The sequence below is a fragment of the Stegostoma tigrinum genome, chromosome 47 (assembly GCF_030684315.1).
Source record: "Stegostoma tigrinum isolate sSteTig4 chromosome 47, sSteTig4.hap1, whole genome shotgun sequence".
Lineage (NCBI taxonomy): Eukaryota > Metazoa > Chordata > Chondrichthyes > Orectolobiformes > Stegostomatidae > Stegostoma > Stegostoma tigrinum.
Window position 1 is genome coordinate 4,314,540 of NC_081400.1, and position 17,257 is coordinate 4,331,796.

Genomic DNA, 17,257 nt, shown 5'->3' on the forward strand with positions numbered 1-17,257 from the left:
ACCACTCAAGATACAGGAAGGAGGAATTTCTTGAGAGTAGTGAACTTGTGGAATTATTTACCACAGAGGCTGGATCATTAAGTATATTCAAGGCCAAGACAGACTCTCAATTAGTAAAGAGATAAAGGTTATGGGGAAAAGACAGTAATGAAGAATTGAGGATAATCAGGTCAGACATAATCTTGTTGAATGGTACAGCAGACTTAATGGGCTGAATGACCTACTTCCATTCCTATGTCTGTGGAAAAAGTTTCCTTGTCTTTTCCGAGATCGTAGGAACTGCCGATACTGGGTAATCGGAGATAACACTGTGAAGCTGGATGAACACAGCAGGCCAAGCAGCATCAGAGGTGCAGGAAAGTTGACGTTTTGGGTTGAGACCCTTCAAGGGTCTTGACCTGAAATGTCAACTTTCCTGCTCCTCTGAAGCTGCTTGGCCTGTTGTGTTCTTCCAGCTTCACACCATGTTATCCTTGTCTTTACCCTCTGGTTCTTTGGCTAATAGCCTTAAAGGTGTAAAAAAACAAGAGAACTATAGATGCTGTAAATTAGGAAAGAAAACAGAAGTTGCTGGAAAAGCTCAGAGTGTCTGGCAGAGTCTGTGAAGAAAAAAAAATCAGTTAATGTTTTGGATCTGGTGACCGTCACTCCTTAGAGTTGTGATCTTTGGTTCCTGAATCTCCCACCATGCAGGTAGGAGGAAACCTGCCATCCTTCCCTAATCTGGGCCATGGTGTGACTCCAGTCCCAGATCAGTGCAGTTGACACACAAGTGCTGCAAGATACTGAGCAGGCTAAGCATGCTACAAATGTCTGCTCCACCACAGATAGAACTGACCAGCAGACTATATAAAAAATAAACACTGTAAAGATACCAAGACCACTGTCAAAGTCTATAGCAACTGCAAGTCTTTATTACATCAGCATTGTACAAAAGGCACTAAATGCAGCTATGACACAATCCTGGCACAGAGGCCAAGATTCATTTTCTGGAAGCTTCAGTCTTTTGAAACTTGGGGAAGGGGAACAGTGGGTTGGCACAACATAGCAAGCAGAGTGCACTTTGTTCAAAAACACTGACCTTAAGAGGAAATTAATCTGAATGATTGAGTGGCACTTGATCTGGGCAGGCTGATTTTAATTTTTTTAAAATCTATAAATTTTAGCTTAAGCAATGGTTGGCACAGACATGGGTAGATAACAAAGAAAAGGTGGTCAGCACAGTGGTGTCACAGAAGCACTAGAATACAGGCCTGGTGCCCATGATTGGAATTCCCTCTGACTTCAATCCTGCCACTCGACTTACTTCATCTCTCTCCTCTGAAATGCTATCAGTAGGCAAGTACCCATGTATTTGGCCAGCTAGAGATAGCCACAGAGGCCTATTATGTGCATTTTCCAGCAGTGCAGGGTCTACAAGGGCTATCTTCCACTTTCTTGTCCCCCAGGGGGCACTAAGTCTAATTAAACACCTGTTACCACCACGCTCCCTCCCCATTGCAGACTGTGCATGGAACCTAGCATCTGCCTATCTATACAACTGACTACCGTGATGGTCAGTTTAATTGTTTCTCCTCACCCACTGGAAAGTCTACTGCATGGACTCAAACACACAGCACCTTTACTTTCCTCACTCATGCCCCACAAACTCTTTCTGGTGCTCTATTGGGATTGTTCATTGTAACAAATTTAGCTTTGAATCGGGATGTCCTGAGACCAAGACTATTTCGACATCTTCCCTACCCGACTCCAATCACTCCCTACCCTGGAGGAGCTTAAATTGGCCATGCCCTTGTCAAGGCTGGGTAAGTCCTTGGATATGTTCTGTTCCCCCAGGGGCATGTTGGCATGGGCAACAAATTCCACCATGCCAATGTGCCCAGGTAGATTGACCAGATTCATGAGGTGTAATTCGTCTCTGCAATAGGTCAAGTGGGATGAATCGGAACGAGGCCCATCACATGTTGTGTCGGTCCTGCATTGATGTGGAAAGCTTTTCCTGTTTGCCCCGTGACGATCAGAAAGCCCCATGGCCTACAATCTGCATCTGATACAACTATTCCCAAATTATTAAATGCACCCTCCCAGGCTCCCTTCGCAAGCCAACACAGGAAGCTAGCTCATCGATACTGCAAAGAATTAATTGTCTGCCACACAAAGACTTGTGAAGAAGGTGTTTGAAGACAAAAGACATCACTGCTGATGAAAGAGCTTATCGGCAGGAGTTTGGGTACAAGAGAGGTGGTGAGGGAATGCAGTTTGACACTATCCCACCCACTCTTGAAACTGATTTGCAGGTGGTAAACATTGCTGTTCTTTGTTGATTTCAACCCTTGCCGGAATCTCTTCTCTGTTCCTTTCCGCCAACTTGAGTTGCACTTGTGTGATCCAAGGACCGTATTGGAGATGCAAGTCACAAGCATTATCTCTGATTTGCTATTTCCTAAAGGTTCACTCCCAGCACTTTGAGTGAATGAGTCTGGACTGCGAGTGTATCAGCTATTCAACCACAAGGACCAACTCAGCTTACTCTGTCCTCACCTTAGGTGAAAGCCCCTCCACCTACCACCTTCATCCGAGGGCTCTAGTATACTCGCCTCGGGATCCTTCAAACCAGATTTTTACTTTTCTCCCCCTGCTCATCTAGCTCAGTCTTGCACCATTATCTGGTAGAATAATTGTGGCTGGTGTTCAGAAGGTCCACCTTGGGACAATTCAGGGTCCTTCCCCAAATGATTTAGTCCTTGATACATCTCTAGCATTAGCTCCAACCTGAGTCATTATGTTGTTAGGACCAAATTTGTTGGGGGGTGGGTGGGGGGGGTGGGAAGAGTGGAATCTGAGAAATCACACCTCCATTTAATGGGGCAGGGAACATTCAACAATAAAATGAAAACAATCTCTTAATTCCTGGTTTGTCCATGTTTATCATTGGCTTCCTGAACGGCCTGCCCCTGGAATTTCAGACCAGAAAGATGAGGTTTGATGGTGGGAGGGCGATTAAACATAAACTAATTGGCCATATTCCGTCCCACTGCTTAACATTTAACCTCAATTTCCATCCTGGGACTGGGAAATTCTCACTCTTGGGCTGTTAAGCATTCCAAAACCACAAGGACGGGAGTCTTGTCCTTGAAGAATGAGCACATAAAAATTGGGTGGAGGAAAAAGAAACAGCAGATAACACCATTAGCTCTGGCAAAAAGGCATCAAGATCTTTGGCTGCTCAACAAAATGTCTGTTATCACTCCCTCTTTTTCTCCACTCCATCTCACTGTTGTTACAGACCAGCTGGGATTCAATATCTTGTCCCCTCTCAACCACCCCAACCTGCCTTCAATCCCCACATGTCATACAAAGAAGCAAAGCTTATAAACAGTCCCAGACTTGACCTGCTGTGGGAAGAAGTTCCCATCACAAAAAGGAACATAGTATCATGTCTGCCCCACCCCTCCAGGGAACAGGGGAACGTTGTTGGGGGACAGGGAGGGGAGGGGCTGTATTGAAGCGAAACCAGGAACGAAGCCAGAATGACTAACTGCTGTGTCCCCAGACAGGTCCAGTAGTTGATTTCAATAAGTTATCCACACAATAGGTCTTCTCCAAGGAGGGTTAGGTAGGTGGCTCTCTGGTGTATTTGTCACATCCTGAGTCTTAAACTAAGGAGCATTTGGAGGGACTAGTCTTCGGCGAGCTTTCCAGAGGAGCCTTGTTGCTAGGAGACCCAAAGCCCTGGTTTGAAGGGAACAAATAATCAAGTTAGACAAAAACAAAATGAAAGAGGGAAAGAGAGAGAGTTATATCCATAATTTCTAATTCTCAAGGCCACGAACTACACTTCTTGTATCTTATTTTCATGAATTTTACTACTAAAGTTGACCTTTATTCTGCTACTAACACTGACTTTGGATCAAAGCTCTGTCATCTCTTTACAAACATTGCCACTGTTTGTTCCATGACCCCTTAATCTTCCTTGGCCCCTAAATTATACTTGTTCTTTCCTCCTGTTCATTGAAACACAAAATGGGAGTAGGACATTCAGCTCTTCAATATGATGATGGCTGATCATGCAGCTTCAGTATCCCACTCCCGGTTTCTCTCCATACCTCATGATCCCTTTAGCCACAAGGGTCACATCCAGCTCCCTCATGAACATATCTAATGAAGCGGCCCCAACAGCTTTCTGTGGGAGAGAATTCCGCAAGTTCATAACTGAGTGAAGAAATTCTTCCTCATCTCAGTCCTGAATGGCTTACCCCTTATTCTTGAGACTGTGACCCCTAGTTCTGGGCTTCTCCAACATTGGGAACATTCTTCCCCCGTCTACCCTGTTCAGTCTTATCAGGATTTTATATTTCTCTATGAGATCCCCCCTCATTCTTCTAAATTCGAGTGAGTATAAGCCCAGTTGATCTAGTCTTTCTTTATATGTCAGTCCTGCCATCCCAGGAATCAGTCTGGTGAACCTTCACTAGACTCCCTCAACAACAAGAACGTCCTTCCTCAGACTGGGAGACCAAAACTGCACATAATACTCCACGTGTGTTCTCACCAAGGCCCTGTATAACTGCAGTAAGACATTCTCATACCCATACTCGAATCCCTGCACTATGAAGGCCAGCATGCCATTTGCTTTCCAACATGCCAACCTTCATTGACCTTTCCACCATGACAACCAGGTCTCATTGCACCTCACCTTCCTCTAAACTGCCACCATTTGGATAGTAATCTGCCTTCCTGTTTTTGCCAACATGGATAACCTCACATTTATCCACATTATATTGCATCAGCCAAGTAATTTGCCCACTCACCACCTCCTTCAGCAGCCTGAAATTCCTTACTTTTCCACCTCTCTTCAGTTCTGATGAAATGTCATATTGGATGCACAATGCTAATGGTCTCTCCCTGGCCAATACCACTGTCTCCGGCTTGCTACAGTGCTCAGGTGCAGCTCAGCACTCTACAGCCTTCTGAACTAAATACTGAGTTCAATAACTTTAGGGCTCGAGGCATCTTTTCCCACGACCTTATCCCAATCTCCACGCAGCAGGCCTTGTTGTCAGAGATAGTAGGAACTGTCAATGTTGGGAGTCTGAGATAACAAGGTGTGGAGCTGGAGGAACACAGCAGGCCGGGCGGCATCAGAAGAGCAGGAAAGCTGATGTTTTGGGTCTGGGCCCTTCTTCCGAAATGGGGCTCTAAAATAAATAGAGAGGAGGGTGGGTGGTGATAGAAGTTGGAGAGTGGAGCGGATAGGTGGGAGAGAAGACGGACTGGACGAGGAGGTCTTGTTGTGACTTAGGCTGCTAATACACACAACCCATTGTTAGCCACTAATAGCCCCCTTATTCATTCTCCTAGGCTGATTGTTATCCACTCCTTTGTCTTTCTGAAGAAGGGCCCCAACCCGAAACGTCAGCTTTCTTGCTCCGCTGATGCTGCCTGGCCTGCTGTGTTCCTCCAGCTCCACACTGTGCTATCGCTGACTCCAGCATCGGCAGTTCCTACTATCTGTCCAGTTGTTTAGGCTCCATTATCTACTCCTTACACCCTCCTCCCGACCCTACCTTATGCAAAAAACCCAACCTTTTTCTGAAAGCCAAAACAGAAATTACTGGAAAAGCTCAGCAGGTTTGGTAGCATCAGTGGAGAGAAATCAGAGTTAATGTTTCTGGTCCAGTGACTGGGATCTCTCTCCACAGATGCCGCCAGACCTACTGAGCTCTCCCAGCGATTTCTGTTTTTGTCTCCACCGAGTCTGTGAGATCAGTGGTGTTTCTTCAGTTTCCATTTCCAATCTTCAGCATCTGAAATATTTTGCTTATGGTTCATGAGTTACTGCTGACGTGCCATCGATCGGATTTCCCCTACCAGCCCTCTCGGGTGGATGTAAACATAAAAACCCACAGCTAACAGGGAAAGAATGTTGAGCAGAGGGACCTAGGGGTTCAGGTACACAGTTCGTTAAAAGAGGAGTCGCAGGTAGACAAAGTGGTGAAGACAGCACTTGGCACGTTTGCTTTCATCGGCCGAGCATTCACTATCGGAGTTGGGACAACATGTTGCGGCTGTACAGGACATTGGTAAGGCCACTTTTGGAGTACTGCATACAGTTCTGGTTGCCGTGCAATGGGAAGGATATTATTAAACTGGAAAGGCTTCAGAAAAGATTTGCAAGCATGTCACCAGCACTGGAGGTTTTGAGTTGTCAGGAGCGCAGGATGCTGAGGGGTGACTTCATAGAGCTTTATAAAATCATGAAAGGCACAGGTATTCTCTGGAGTAGGGGAGTCCAAAACTGGAAGGCATAGGTTTAAGGTGAGGGGGGACAATTTTAAAACGGACCTGAGAGGCAACTTTTCCACGCAGAGGGTGGTGCGTGTGTATGGAAAGAGCTGCCACAGGAAGTGGTGCAGGCTGGTACAGTTACAGCACCTAAAAGGCATTTGGACATGTGCATGAATAGGGAATATGGGCCAAAAGCAGGCAAATGGGACTGATTTGTTTGGGAAACCTGGTTAGCATGGATGAGTTGGATCGAAGGCTTTGTTTCCATTTTGTATGATTCTGAGACTCATTGGGTTGGTGAAAATGCTCTCCCATGTTCTGGGGCCAATATTTAGCCCTTCTGCAAAATAACTGAAAAGACGGTAATTATCACACCACTGGTTATTGCGTCCAAAGTGATTGAGGTGTTTGCTACACTACATTTTAGAGGAAAAAAAATATTAAACCACTCGGGGCTGGGGGCGGGGGAGGTGTCCTGAGCTCATGAAAGGTATTTAAGAAATGCAAGCACTTTCATTCCCCAACCTCTCTTCTCCACTCTGATCTATCACTGCCTTTTAAGGAGGACTTCTTGCAAATAGCTACAGCCACAGTCCTCTCTGGATGTCTCAACGACCATTGTAACACAGTGACAGAGTGTCAGTGGGTGATTTTAACATTGGCAGCGACTAGTGAGGTGGGTAAAGCCAACCAGAGCTTCCAATTCCAATGGGAAGTGAGTGGAAGGATGCTGGATCTTTGCTGACTTTGTTGAATACTCTGCCAACATCCATGGTCCACTTGGCATATTTAGGTTGGGTTGAATGCCCTCCTTCTGAGCTGTGTCATACTATCATGGTATAAAGAACTGACAGGGTGAATCTGAGGCTATTAATACAAGTAGCTACAGAGATAGTGGTTACACTAGTACTAATCTTCAAATAGTCCCTACAGTGTGGAAGCAGGCCATCAGGCCCATCAATTCCACACCACCTTTGTGAAGAGCATCTCACCCGGAGCCACTATCCCTGCATTTCCCTGTAACCCACCTAGCCTCCACATTCCCTCGACACTATTGGCAGTTTAGCACAGCCAATCCACCTACCTTGCACATCTTTGGATTGTGGGAGGAAACCCACACAGATGCTGGGAGAACGTGCAAGCCCTACACAGATAGTTGCCAGAAGCTGGAATTGAACCTGGGTTCAATTGAACAAGATATAACAGCTTGGAGGCACGTCCAGAGTTAGTTCACGAGATTGTTCTCCAGATATGGAGGGACTGTTTTGTGAGGACTGGTTCTAAGGAGGACCCAACGTAACCAGCCCCAGCTTGTAAAAGTCAACACCCAAACGGGTGCTGTAGCCGATTGGTGAAGAAAGTTATCTTGGAGTACAATGCAACCTTGATCAGATGGGCCGATGGGCGGAGGAGTGGCAGGTGGAGTTCACTTTGGATAAATGTGTGGTGTTGCGTTTCGGAAAGGCAAATCAGGGCAGGACTCATATACTTAATGGTAAGGTCCTGGGGATCGTTACCGAACAAAGAGACCTTGGGGTACAGTTCGTAGTTCCTTGAAAGCGGTGTCACAGGCAGGCAGGGTAATGAAGGCAGCGTTTGGTGCGCTTGCCATTATTAGTCAGTGCACTGAGTATAGGAGTTGGGAGGTCACATTGCCGCTGTATAGGACATGGATTAGGCCACTTTTGGAATACTGTGTTCAATTCTGGTCTCCGTATGACAGGAAAGATGTTCAACTTGAAAGAGTTCAAAAAGGATTTACAAGGATGTTACTGGGACTGGAGGGTTTGAGCTACAGGGAGAGGCTGAATTGGCCGGGGCTAATTTCCCTGGAGTGTCAGAGGCTGAGGGGTAACCTTATAGAGGTTTATAAAATCATGAGGGGCATGGATGGGGTGAATCGCCAACATATTTTTCCCAGCGTAGTGCAGTCCAAAACTAGAGGGCATAGGTTTAAGGTGAGAGGGAAAGATTTAAAAGGAACATAAGGGGCGACCTTTTCATGCAGTGTATGTATGGAATGAGCTGCCAGAGGTGGTGGTGGAGGCTGGTACGATTACAATATTTAAAAGGCATCTGGATGGGTATATGAATAGGAAGGGTTTAAGAGGAATATGGGCCAAATGGAACTAGATTAATTTAGGATATCTGGTTGGCATGGATGAGTTGGACTGAAGGGTGTGTCTCCATGCTGTACAGTTCTACTCTATTACCAATCTGATTTTTCTCACACATAGTGCAACATGTTGTTCCTCGTTACATCAGTACTCCTGCAAATTGTTCTGATGCATGAAAAGCTTCTGCGAAAAGGTGTCTTTGTTACCCCAGCAACGCTTGATTTCTGTACTACTACACAAGGAATTACTTAGATTAGTCCCACAGCCCCTCAGAGGTGTCAAATAGAGGCATCAATCCCCTGATACACGCACCTAGCAACTATTATAATGCAAAAAAACAGCAATGTAGGAAAGATAGCAGGGATGTGTGACCCCTTTGGGTTCACTAACAAGGCAGTTCACTGTAACCAGGCTAAGGAAATCGGTCTTGCATTAAACTTACTGATTTCTTGCTCGTCTTTATTAATATATCATGGGCAAGTGATCGAAAAGCCTGTTGGGAAAGGAACAGAGTTAAATTCAGCACATACAGGCTAGCAGATAGGTCAGAGTGCACTTAAAATCTTTTACCATCTAATTGCACTGAAAGCATTTAACAGAACTAATAATTGTTGAAGGCAAGTTGTCAGTCTTATCCAATCTGAAATACACATTACTCCTGATGTAGGAAACAAAATAGCAGCCAATTTGCACACAGCAGGAGAGGGATGGAGAAGTGATGGCCTAGTGGTATGGTTAATTCAGAGACCCAGGTAACATTCTGGGGTCAGAATCGTGCTACAGCAGATGGTGGAATCTGAACTCAACAACAGGGGCAAAAAAAGAATCTGGAATCTAAATCACCATGAATCCATTGTTGGAAAAAACCCAACTGCTTCACTAATGTCCTTCAGGAAAGGAAGCTGCCATTCTTATCTGATCTGGCCTATATGTGACTCCAAACCCCCAGCAAAGGGACTGACTCTTAACTTCCCTCTGGGCAATAAATGCTGGCTGGCCTAGTCAGTGACATTGTCATCTCGTGAATGAATAAAGAAACAGGATCTCCACAAACAGTAGCGCAATGCGTGACCGAATTTATTTTGCTTACGTTAACCAAGGCAAGATCTTGGTCTTGTTGGGGAGAACCTATCCCAACACTCCCAGCATTCTTTGACAATGCCTTGGACATTGTGTGTTATTTTACGGTCTTGCCTGAACAGGCACCCATTTTTAAAATTTGATTTAATGTATTACTGTCAAATGTACATAGATACTGTGAAAAGTTTTGTTTTGTATGCAGTACAGGCAGATCATACTGCACAAAAGTGCATTTGGATAATAGAACAGAGTGAGGATGTTACGGCCGCAGAGGAGGTGCACAAATGCGAGATCAGCGTTAAGTTTAAAATTGGAAAGATCCATTCAGACATCTGGTAACAGCGAGGAAGAAGCTGTTCTTGAATCTATTCATATATGTATACAAACTCTAATACCTGCTGCCTGACAGCTGAGGGTGGAAGAGATTATAACCAGGGTGGGAGGGATTTTGATTGCTTTCCTGAGGCAATGGGAAATGTAGATGGAGCAAATGGATGGAAGGATGGTTTGCACGATGGACTGGGCTGTGTTAACAAGTCTGTAATTTCTTGCAGTCTAGGGTAGAGCAATGGTGGAGTTAGGCAAAATATAATTAAATAGGAGGATCCCTCTTTCTTTCTGCAGACTTTCCCGACTAAAAGCTGAGTAATCGGCAATCTTACCTCTTCCACGTTCAAACTAGATTTGGCGCTTGTCTCGAAGAATCTGATCCCATGATCTTTTGCCAACTGCAGCAAAGGGAACAAACAGAGACTGATAAATCTTGATGCTTGTTATGGAAAGTATGGGTCTGCTGTCTGAGACAAAACGTGTATCTTTTGTAAATGATTCAGCAGGAGGCTGTTCAACTCTTTATACTTCTGCCAGCTGCCTACCTGTCACCTCCTCCAGGCCCTACCATCCTCCCTATCTGTCACCTCCTCCAGCCCCTGAACCTCTCCCTATGTGTCACCTGCTATAGCCCCAATAACCCTCCCTTTTTCTGCCACCTCCACTAGCCCCTACATTCCCTCCCTATCTGTGCCACCTTCTCCAGCCCCTACCCTTTATCCCTGTAACCTTCCCAAGCCTGTAACCCCACCTATCCGTCACCTTCTTCATCCCCAACGACTCCCCCATCTCTGTCACCTCCTCCAGCCCCTACACCCCACCCAATCTCTAACTTCCTCTAGCCCCTAAAACCACTACCTATGTCTGTCACCATCTCTAGCCTCCACACCTCCTGCTGAATTCCAATTGATATCCTATGTAGGATCAAGCACTGTTCCCAGATATATCTCATCCCCAACCCTGCTGTCAAAAGTTTGTTGCTGCCTCCCTCCCAGCAGTGTGAACTTTGAACCTACACCCCAAAGTTGGCTGAAAGCACCAATGGGCACCTATGCCCTTGATCCCAGGAGGTGCACTGGCATAATAGCTCTCCAGCTGACCTTTTCTGCCTTGTCCTTGGGCACCTTCCTCTTGTTTTCCATGTCACACTTGTTTCCCAATAACATTCGCTCCACGGTCGCTGAGGCATTCTGTAGGAAGCAAAGCAATGGTACATAAATAATTAAAACAGAAATTGCTGGAGAAACTCAGCAGGTCTGGCAGCATGTGTGAAGATTGAAAGCAGAGTTAATGTTTTGGGTCCAGTGACCCTTTTTCAGGACTTCATTAGGCTCCTGATGGTTAGCACTTTTAATCACAAGATGAATATTACTCAACAACATCCTCATTGCCATTGCACCTTTCAGAAGAGTCCAAGAGATATACAGCACGGAAACAGACTCTTTGGCCCAACTCGTCCATGTGGACCTGATAACCCAAATTAATCTAGTCCCATTTGACAACATTTGGCCGTATCCCTCTAAAACCTACTTTCAACTAGCCCTAAGGCACTTTAAAGCCAAAAGAAATAACAAGGTGTAGAGCTGGATGAACACAGCAGGCCAAGCAGCATCAGAGGAGCAGGAAAGCTGACGTTTCAGGCCTAAACCCTTCTTCAGAAGGGCCTTTCTGAAGAAGGGTCTAGGCCTGAAACGTCAGCTTTCCTGCTCCTCTGATGCTGCTTGGTCTGCTGTGTTCATCCAGCTCTACACCTTGTTATCTCAGATTCTCCAGCATCTGCAGTTCCTACTATCTCTTAAAGCCAACAGAGTCGGAATTATACAGCACAGAAACAAGTCTTTCGGCCCACCATGCCAATGTCAACCAACAAAAGCCAAACTACACTAATCCCATTTACCTACACTTGGTTGTTAGCTTACTATGCCCTATCATTTTAAGTGCTGATCTAGATGCTTCTTAAAATTTGACAGAGTACCTGTCTCCACCACCTTCTCACAGAAAAGTGTTCCATATTTCTAACACCCTCCACGTGAAAACATTTTTCAGGTATTTTTTATAACACTCCTCAACCTTGAACTTACAGAATCACCCAGCATGGAAATAGACACTTCGATCTAACTAGTCCACGCTGACCATTTTCCAAAACTAAGTTCGTCCCACTCGCCTGCATTTGGCCCACATCCATCCAAACCTTTCCTATTCATGTACATATCCAAATGTCTTATAGTGTTGTAACTGTTGACCTCGATCAGATGGGCTGATGTGCCAAAGAGTGGCAGATAGAGTTTAGTTTAGATAAATGTGAGGTGCTATATTTTGATTGTGCAAATCAGAGGCAGGACTTATACACTTAATGCTAAGGTCCTGCAGAGTGTGGCCGAACAAAAAGACCTTTGGTACAGGTTCATAGTTTCTTGAAAGTGGTGTCACAGGTAGACAGGGTAGTGAAGGAGGTGTTTGGTATGCTTGCCTTCATTGGTAAAGTACATTGAGTATCGAAGTTGGGAATTCATGTTACGGCTGTACAGGACATTGGTTAAGACTGTTTTGGAATACTGTGTGCAATTCTGGTTTCCCTTCTGTAGGAAAGGAGTTGTGAAACTTTGAAGGGTTCAGAAAAGATTTACAAGGATGTTGCCGGGGTTGGAAGGTTTGAGCGATAGGGAGAGGCTGGATAGGCTGGAGCTATTTTCCCTGGAGCATCAGAGGCTGAGAGGTGACCTTACAGACGTTTATAAAATCATGAGGGGCACGGATAGGATGAATAACCAAGGTCTTTCTCCCAAGTTTAAGGCGAGAGGGTAAAGATTTAAAAGGGACCTAAGGGGCAGCTTTTTCACACAGAGGGTGGTACACATATGGAATGAATAGCCACAGGAAGTGGTGGAGGCTGGTACAATTATAACATTGAAAAGACATCTGGATGGGTACGTGAATAAGAAGGGTTTAGAGGGAACATGGGCCAAATATGCTGGCAAATGGGACTAGTTCAATATAGGAAATCTGGTCAGTGTGGACAAGTTAGACTGAAGGGCCTGTTTCTGTGCTGTACGTCTCTATGACACTATGTCCCCGCATCCAGCACTTCCTTGTGCTCTCTGGTCTCGAACACATCTGCTGCAGGGAAAAGATTTTTATGATCTACCGTATCCATGCCTCATCATTTTGTATACTTTAATCCAACGGCCCCTTGGCCTCACGTGGTGCAGGGAAAACAAACCCAGCTGATTCAGTTCTCCTCATAACTTAGTCACTCCATCTCAGGCATGAAATACTGATTTCACAGAATCCCAGATTTGTTACAGTGCAGAAGGAAGCTGTTTGGCTCACTGTTCCAGGTTGACTTGACTTGACTTGGTATCAATCTCATGCCTTTGTCCCCAGTCCTGCACATTGGTTACATAAAAACAATTACAGAGCAGCCTAACAACATGAATTTTCATTTTCCACACTAAGCTTAAATATGTAACCTTGTCAAATTACTTCTGTAAATGTCTGTAACTACCCTTTAGCTGCAGCACATTAGTTTTGCAAAGAAACTCCAATAAGTTGGTTAAATGTGAATTTCCTTCCACAAAACGATGTTCACTCTGCCTGACCTCCTTTATCTTCTCTAACCGCCCTGCCAAAATGCCTTTAATAGCAAATCTAAATTTACCAGGATGTTGCTGGGAATGGAGGGTTTGAGTTACAAGGAGAGGCTGGATAGTCTGGGACTTTTTCACTGGAGCATAGGAAGCTGAGGGATGACTATATAGAGGTTTGTATAATCATGAGGCATATGGATAAGGTGAAGAGCAAATGGTGGGCGAGTCCGAAACTTTTTAAAAGCAAATGGGGAAAGTTTTAAAAAGGATATGAGTAGCAATTTGTTTTACACAAGCAGTGGTTTGTCTGTGGAATGAACTTCCAGTGGAAATGGTGAATACCGGTACAGTAACATTTAAAAGACATTTGGATAAGTACATGAATAGGAAAGGTTTGGAGGGATATGGGCCAGGAGCAGGCAAGTAGGCCTAGTGTAGTTTAGGAACAAGGTCGACTAATTGGACCGAAAGGCCTGTTTGCATGCTGCATGACTCTATAATGCCCTCTACAAAGGTTCAATTGAACCTGTCTCCTCCAGACTTCCAGTCAGCACATTCCAAATCTTAATGGCTTGCCGAGTGAAAAAGTTATTTTTTTAACATCGTGTTTTCTTCTTTTCCCAGTTCATTCAAACCTGTGCCTTCTGGTTCTCGATCCTTTTACGAGCAGGATCAGTTTCTCCCCACCAACTCCTTGTGATTTTGAGAATTTCTTTTAAATCCCCTCCTAGCCTTTTGCTGGCCAAGGAGAGCAATCATAACCCCTCCAATGTGAAACGTAGTCGCCGTTGTAATGTCAGAAATGCTAGTCAATATGTGCGCAGGAATCTCCGATACAAAGGTGCACAATTACCCTCAGGACCAAGCTTCTAGGTATGGACTGAAGGCCAAATGCAGACCAGAACACCAGGCAAAAATCCCCTCTGCTATTCTTCAAAATAATTGCCCTGTAGTGTTAATCCCGAATACGGTGGGCAACTGTGTTTGGCCCATATTTCTCTCAACCTTTCTTATTCATGTACCTGTCCAAAGGTCAGCAAATGACACCAAGACTGATTAAGATACGAGCGATCAGTTGTGTTGAGGAAGCAGAGAGGCTGCTGAGGAGCTTGGAAAGTAGGCAAAGTGGCAGATGGAATACAATGTGGGCAAGTGGTTCTCTTATCTAAGGGAAGATATACTGGCATTGGAGGCAGTCCAGTGAAGGCTGATCTTAAGTATGGAGTATAAAGGAGAGGTTGAACAGGTCAGGACTGTACTTATTGCAGTTTAGAAGAATGAGACGCAACTTTCTAAGATACTTAGGGGTCATGCAGAGTGGTTGCTTCCCCTTGTGAAAGAGTCTAGGACCAGAGAGGATAAACACAAAATAAGGGGATGTCCTTTTAAGACAGATGAAGAGGAAATTTTTCACTCAGAGGGTAGACAGCTTGTGGATTTCTTTACCGCGGACAGCTGTTGGAGCTGGATTGTTAATTCCACTCAAGGCTGAGACAGATTCTGAAACAGGAAGGGAATCAAGGGTTATGGGGTAAAGGCAAGTTGAAGGTTATTAGATCAGCCACGATCTCGTTAAATTGGGGGAGCAGCCTCAGTGGGCTGAATGGCCTACACTTATGTTGTATGGTGCACTTGAGACAACAGAAATGGGCCTCAGTTCAATGAAACAGTTCCTGTGACAGTGCAGCACTCCCTCAATGTCAGCCCAGATTATGTGCTCTGGGCCTCTAGAGTGGGCCTCAAACCCATAGCCTTTGACGTAGATGAGAGGTGCTTATATCCTGGAAGCTATTTTGATACAATGCAGGTAAATGAAGCTATTATTACCCCAACCAAAATAAAAAAAACACCCACCCCGCACAGCTCAGTTACTTTTTATTCATTTATTCACAGGATGAAGGTGTCACTGCCCATCTGGCAGTTAAGAGCCAACCACCTTGCTGTGGTTGGGGAGTCACATGTAGGCCAGACCAGGTAAGGGTGGCAGTTTCCTCCCCTAAAGGACATTAGTGAACCAGATGGGTTTTCCCCAACAATCAGCAATGGGGAGGGGAATCCAAGGGAAGTGTGCAGTGGGACTTGGGTGTCCTTGTTCACCAGCCGCTGAACGTGAGCATGCAGGTGCCGCAGGTGGTAAAGAAGGCAAATGGTATGTTGACCTTCATTGTGAGAAGTTGCGAGTACAGGAGCAGGGATGTGTTGCTGCAGTTATACAGGCCTTAGTGAGGCCACACCTTGAATATTGTGTGCAGTTTTCGTCTGCTTTTTTGAGGAAGGATACTCTTGCTCTCAAAGGAGTGCAGCGAAGGTTTACCAAGCCGATTCCGAGGATGGCAGGATTGACATGAGGAGAGATTGATTAGGCTAGGATTATTTTCGCTAGTGTTCAGACAAATAAGAGGGGATCTCACAGAGACTTATAAAATCCTAACAGAACTAGACCTGGTGGATGCAGGGAGGATGTTTCTGATGATGGGTGTATCCAAAACCAGGGGTCACAGTCCAAGGATTCAGAGTGAACCATTTAGGATGGAGATGAGGAGACATTTCTTCACTCAAAGAGTGGTGAGGCTGTGGAATTCATTATCACAGGAAGTAGTTCATGCCAAAATGTTGTATGTACTCAGAAGGTGGCTAGATATAGCACTTGAGATATGGGATCAAGGGTTATGGGGAGAAAGCAGAATTAGACTATTGAGTTGGACAATCAGCCATGATTGTGATGAATGGTGCAGCAGGCTCGAATGGCTGAATGGCTTCCTCCTGCTCTGATCTATGCTTTTATGTTTCTATGGATTCATGGTCATTGTTAGACTCTTAATTCCAGATTTTTATTAAATTCAAATTCCAACATCTGCATTGATGAGAGTCAAACCCAGGCCCCCAGAACATTACCTGGTCTCTGGATTAACAGTTCAGCAATGATTGCACTAGCTCATTGCCTCTCCCTATCCATTTTTGTTTAGAAACAGAGTCCTCACACTTAGCTGGTGTAAGATTATCCCTTTGAGGGGTGAAGGTGATGGCCCAGTGCTATTATGGCTGGGCTGTTAATCCAAAGACCCAGGTTTGAATCCTGCCATGGCAGATGGTGGAATTTGAATTCAATAAAAATCTGGAATTAAGAATCTAATGATGACCATGAATCCATTGTCGATTGTCAGAAAAACCCATCTGGTCACTAATGTCCTTTAGGGAAGGAAGCTGCCATCCTTACCTGGTCTGGCCAACACGTGACTCCAGACCCACAGCAAGGTGGTTGGCTCTTAACTGCCCCCTGGGCAATTAGGGATGGGCAATAAAGGCTAACCATGATGCTCTCATCCAGTGAGTGAATTTAAAAAAAGAGATTAAAAGGACCTGGGTTCAAACTGAATCCAGGGTAATGGGTGGACATAATTGTGTCGGGGCAAGTCGTGAGGAGGTCAGGGTGGGTGCAGGTGGGGCGGGAGGGTGTAAGAGAGTAGAACCTGAAGGCTGGAGAGTGGTCAGCGCAGGTGTGGGAGCTGGTGGCGTACAGGGCAGACGTGGGGGCTTGAGGAGGTGTGGTGGCAAATGGGCAGCAGTTGGTTGGCAACAGGGAGGGTCATGGGGGACTGCGATGAAGCCACTGACAGCAATTCCCCACTGGAGTTGTATCTGAAGATCAATCTCACCTCTTTAATGCTCTTCATCCAGTTTTGTATATTCTCAAAAGATTTCTCATCGGTGATGTCATAGACCAGAATGATCCCCTGTATAATGGTAAGACAGAGACTGCATTTATACAGTACCTTGTTGTTCTGCAGTGTCTCAATGTGGCTAAGACACACACAACATAAATCTCGAAAGCTTAACGACTGCTACATTTTCCAA

At 45.2% G+C, this 17,257-nt stretch overlaps 1 protein-coding gene across 1 annotated transcript in view; it reads right to left on the minus strand.

The window, feature by feature from the left end:
• Positions 1-892: 892 nt before the first annotated feature.
• Positions 893-17,257, minus strand: part of LOC125449666 (ras-related protein Rab-13-like) — a 49,542-nt gene continuing 33,177 nt past the window's right edge. The window contains exons 6-10 of the mRNA XM_048525521.2: positions 17,059-17,136; positions 10,916-11,005; positions 10,148-10,213; positions 8,848-8,898; positions 893-3,732 (exon numbers count right to left, since the gene is read on the minus strand). Of these exons, the coding sequence (XP_048381478.1) occupies positions 3,655-3,732; positions 8,848-8,898; positions 10,148-10,213; positions 10,916-11,005; positions 17,059-17,136 (363 nt within the window). The 3' untranslated portion in view covers positions 893-3,654. The remainder of the gene's footprint in view (positions 3,733-8,847; positions 8,899-10,147; positions 10,214-10,915; positions 11,006-17,058; positions 17,137-17,257) is intronic.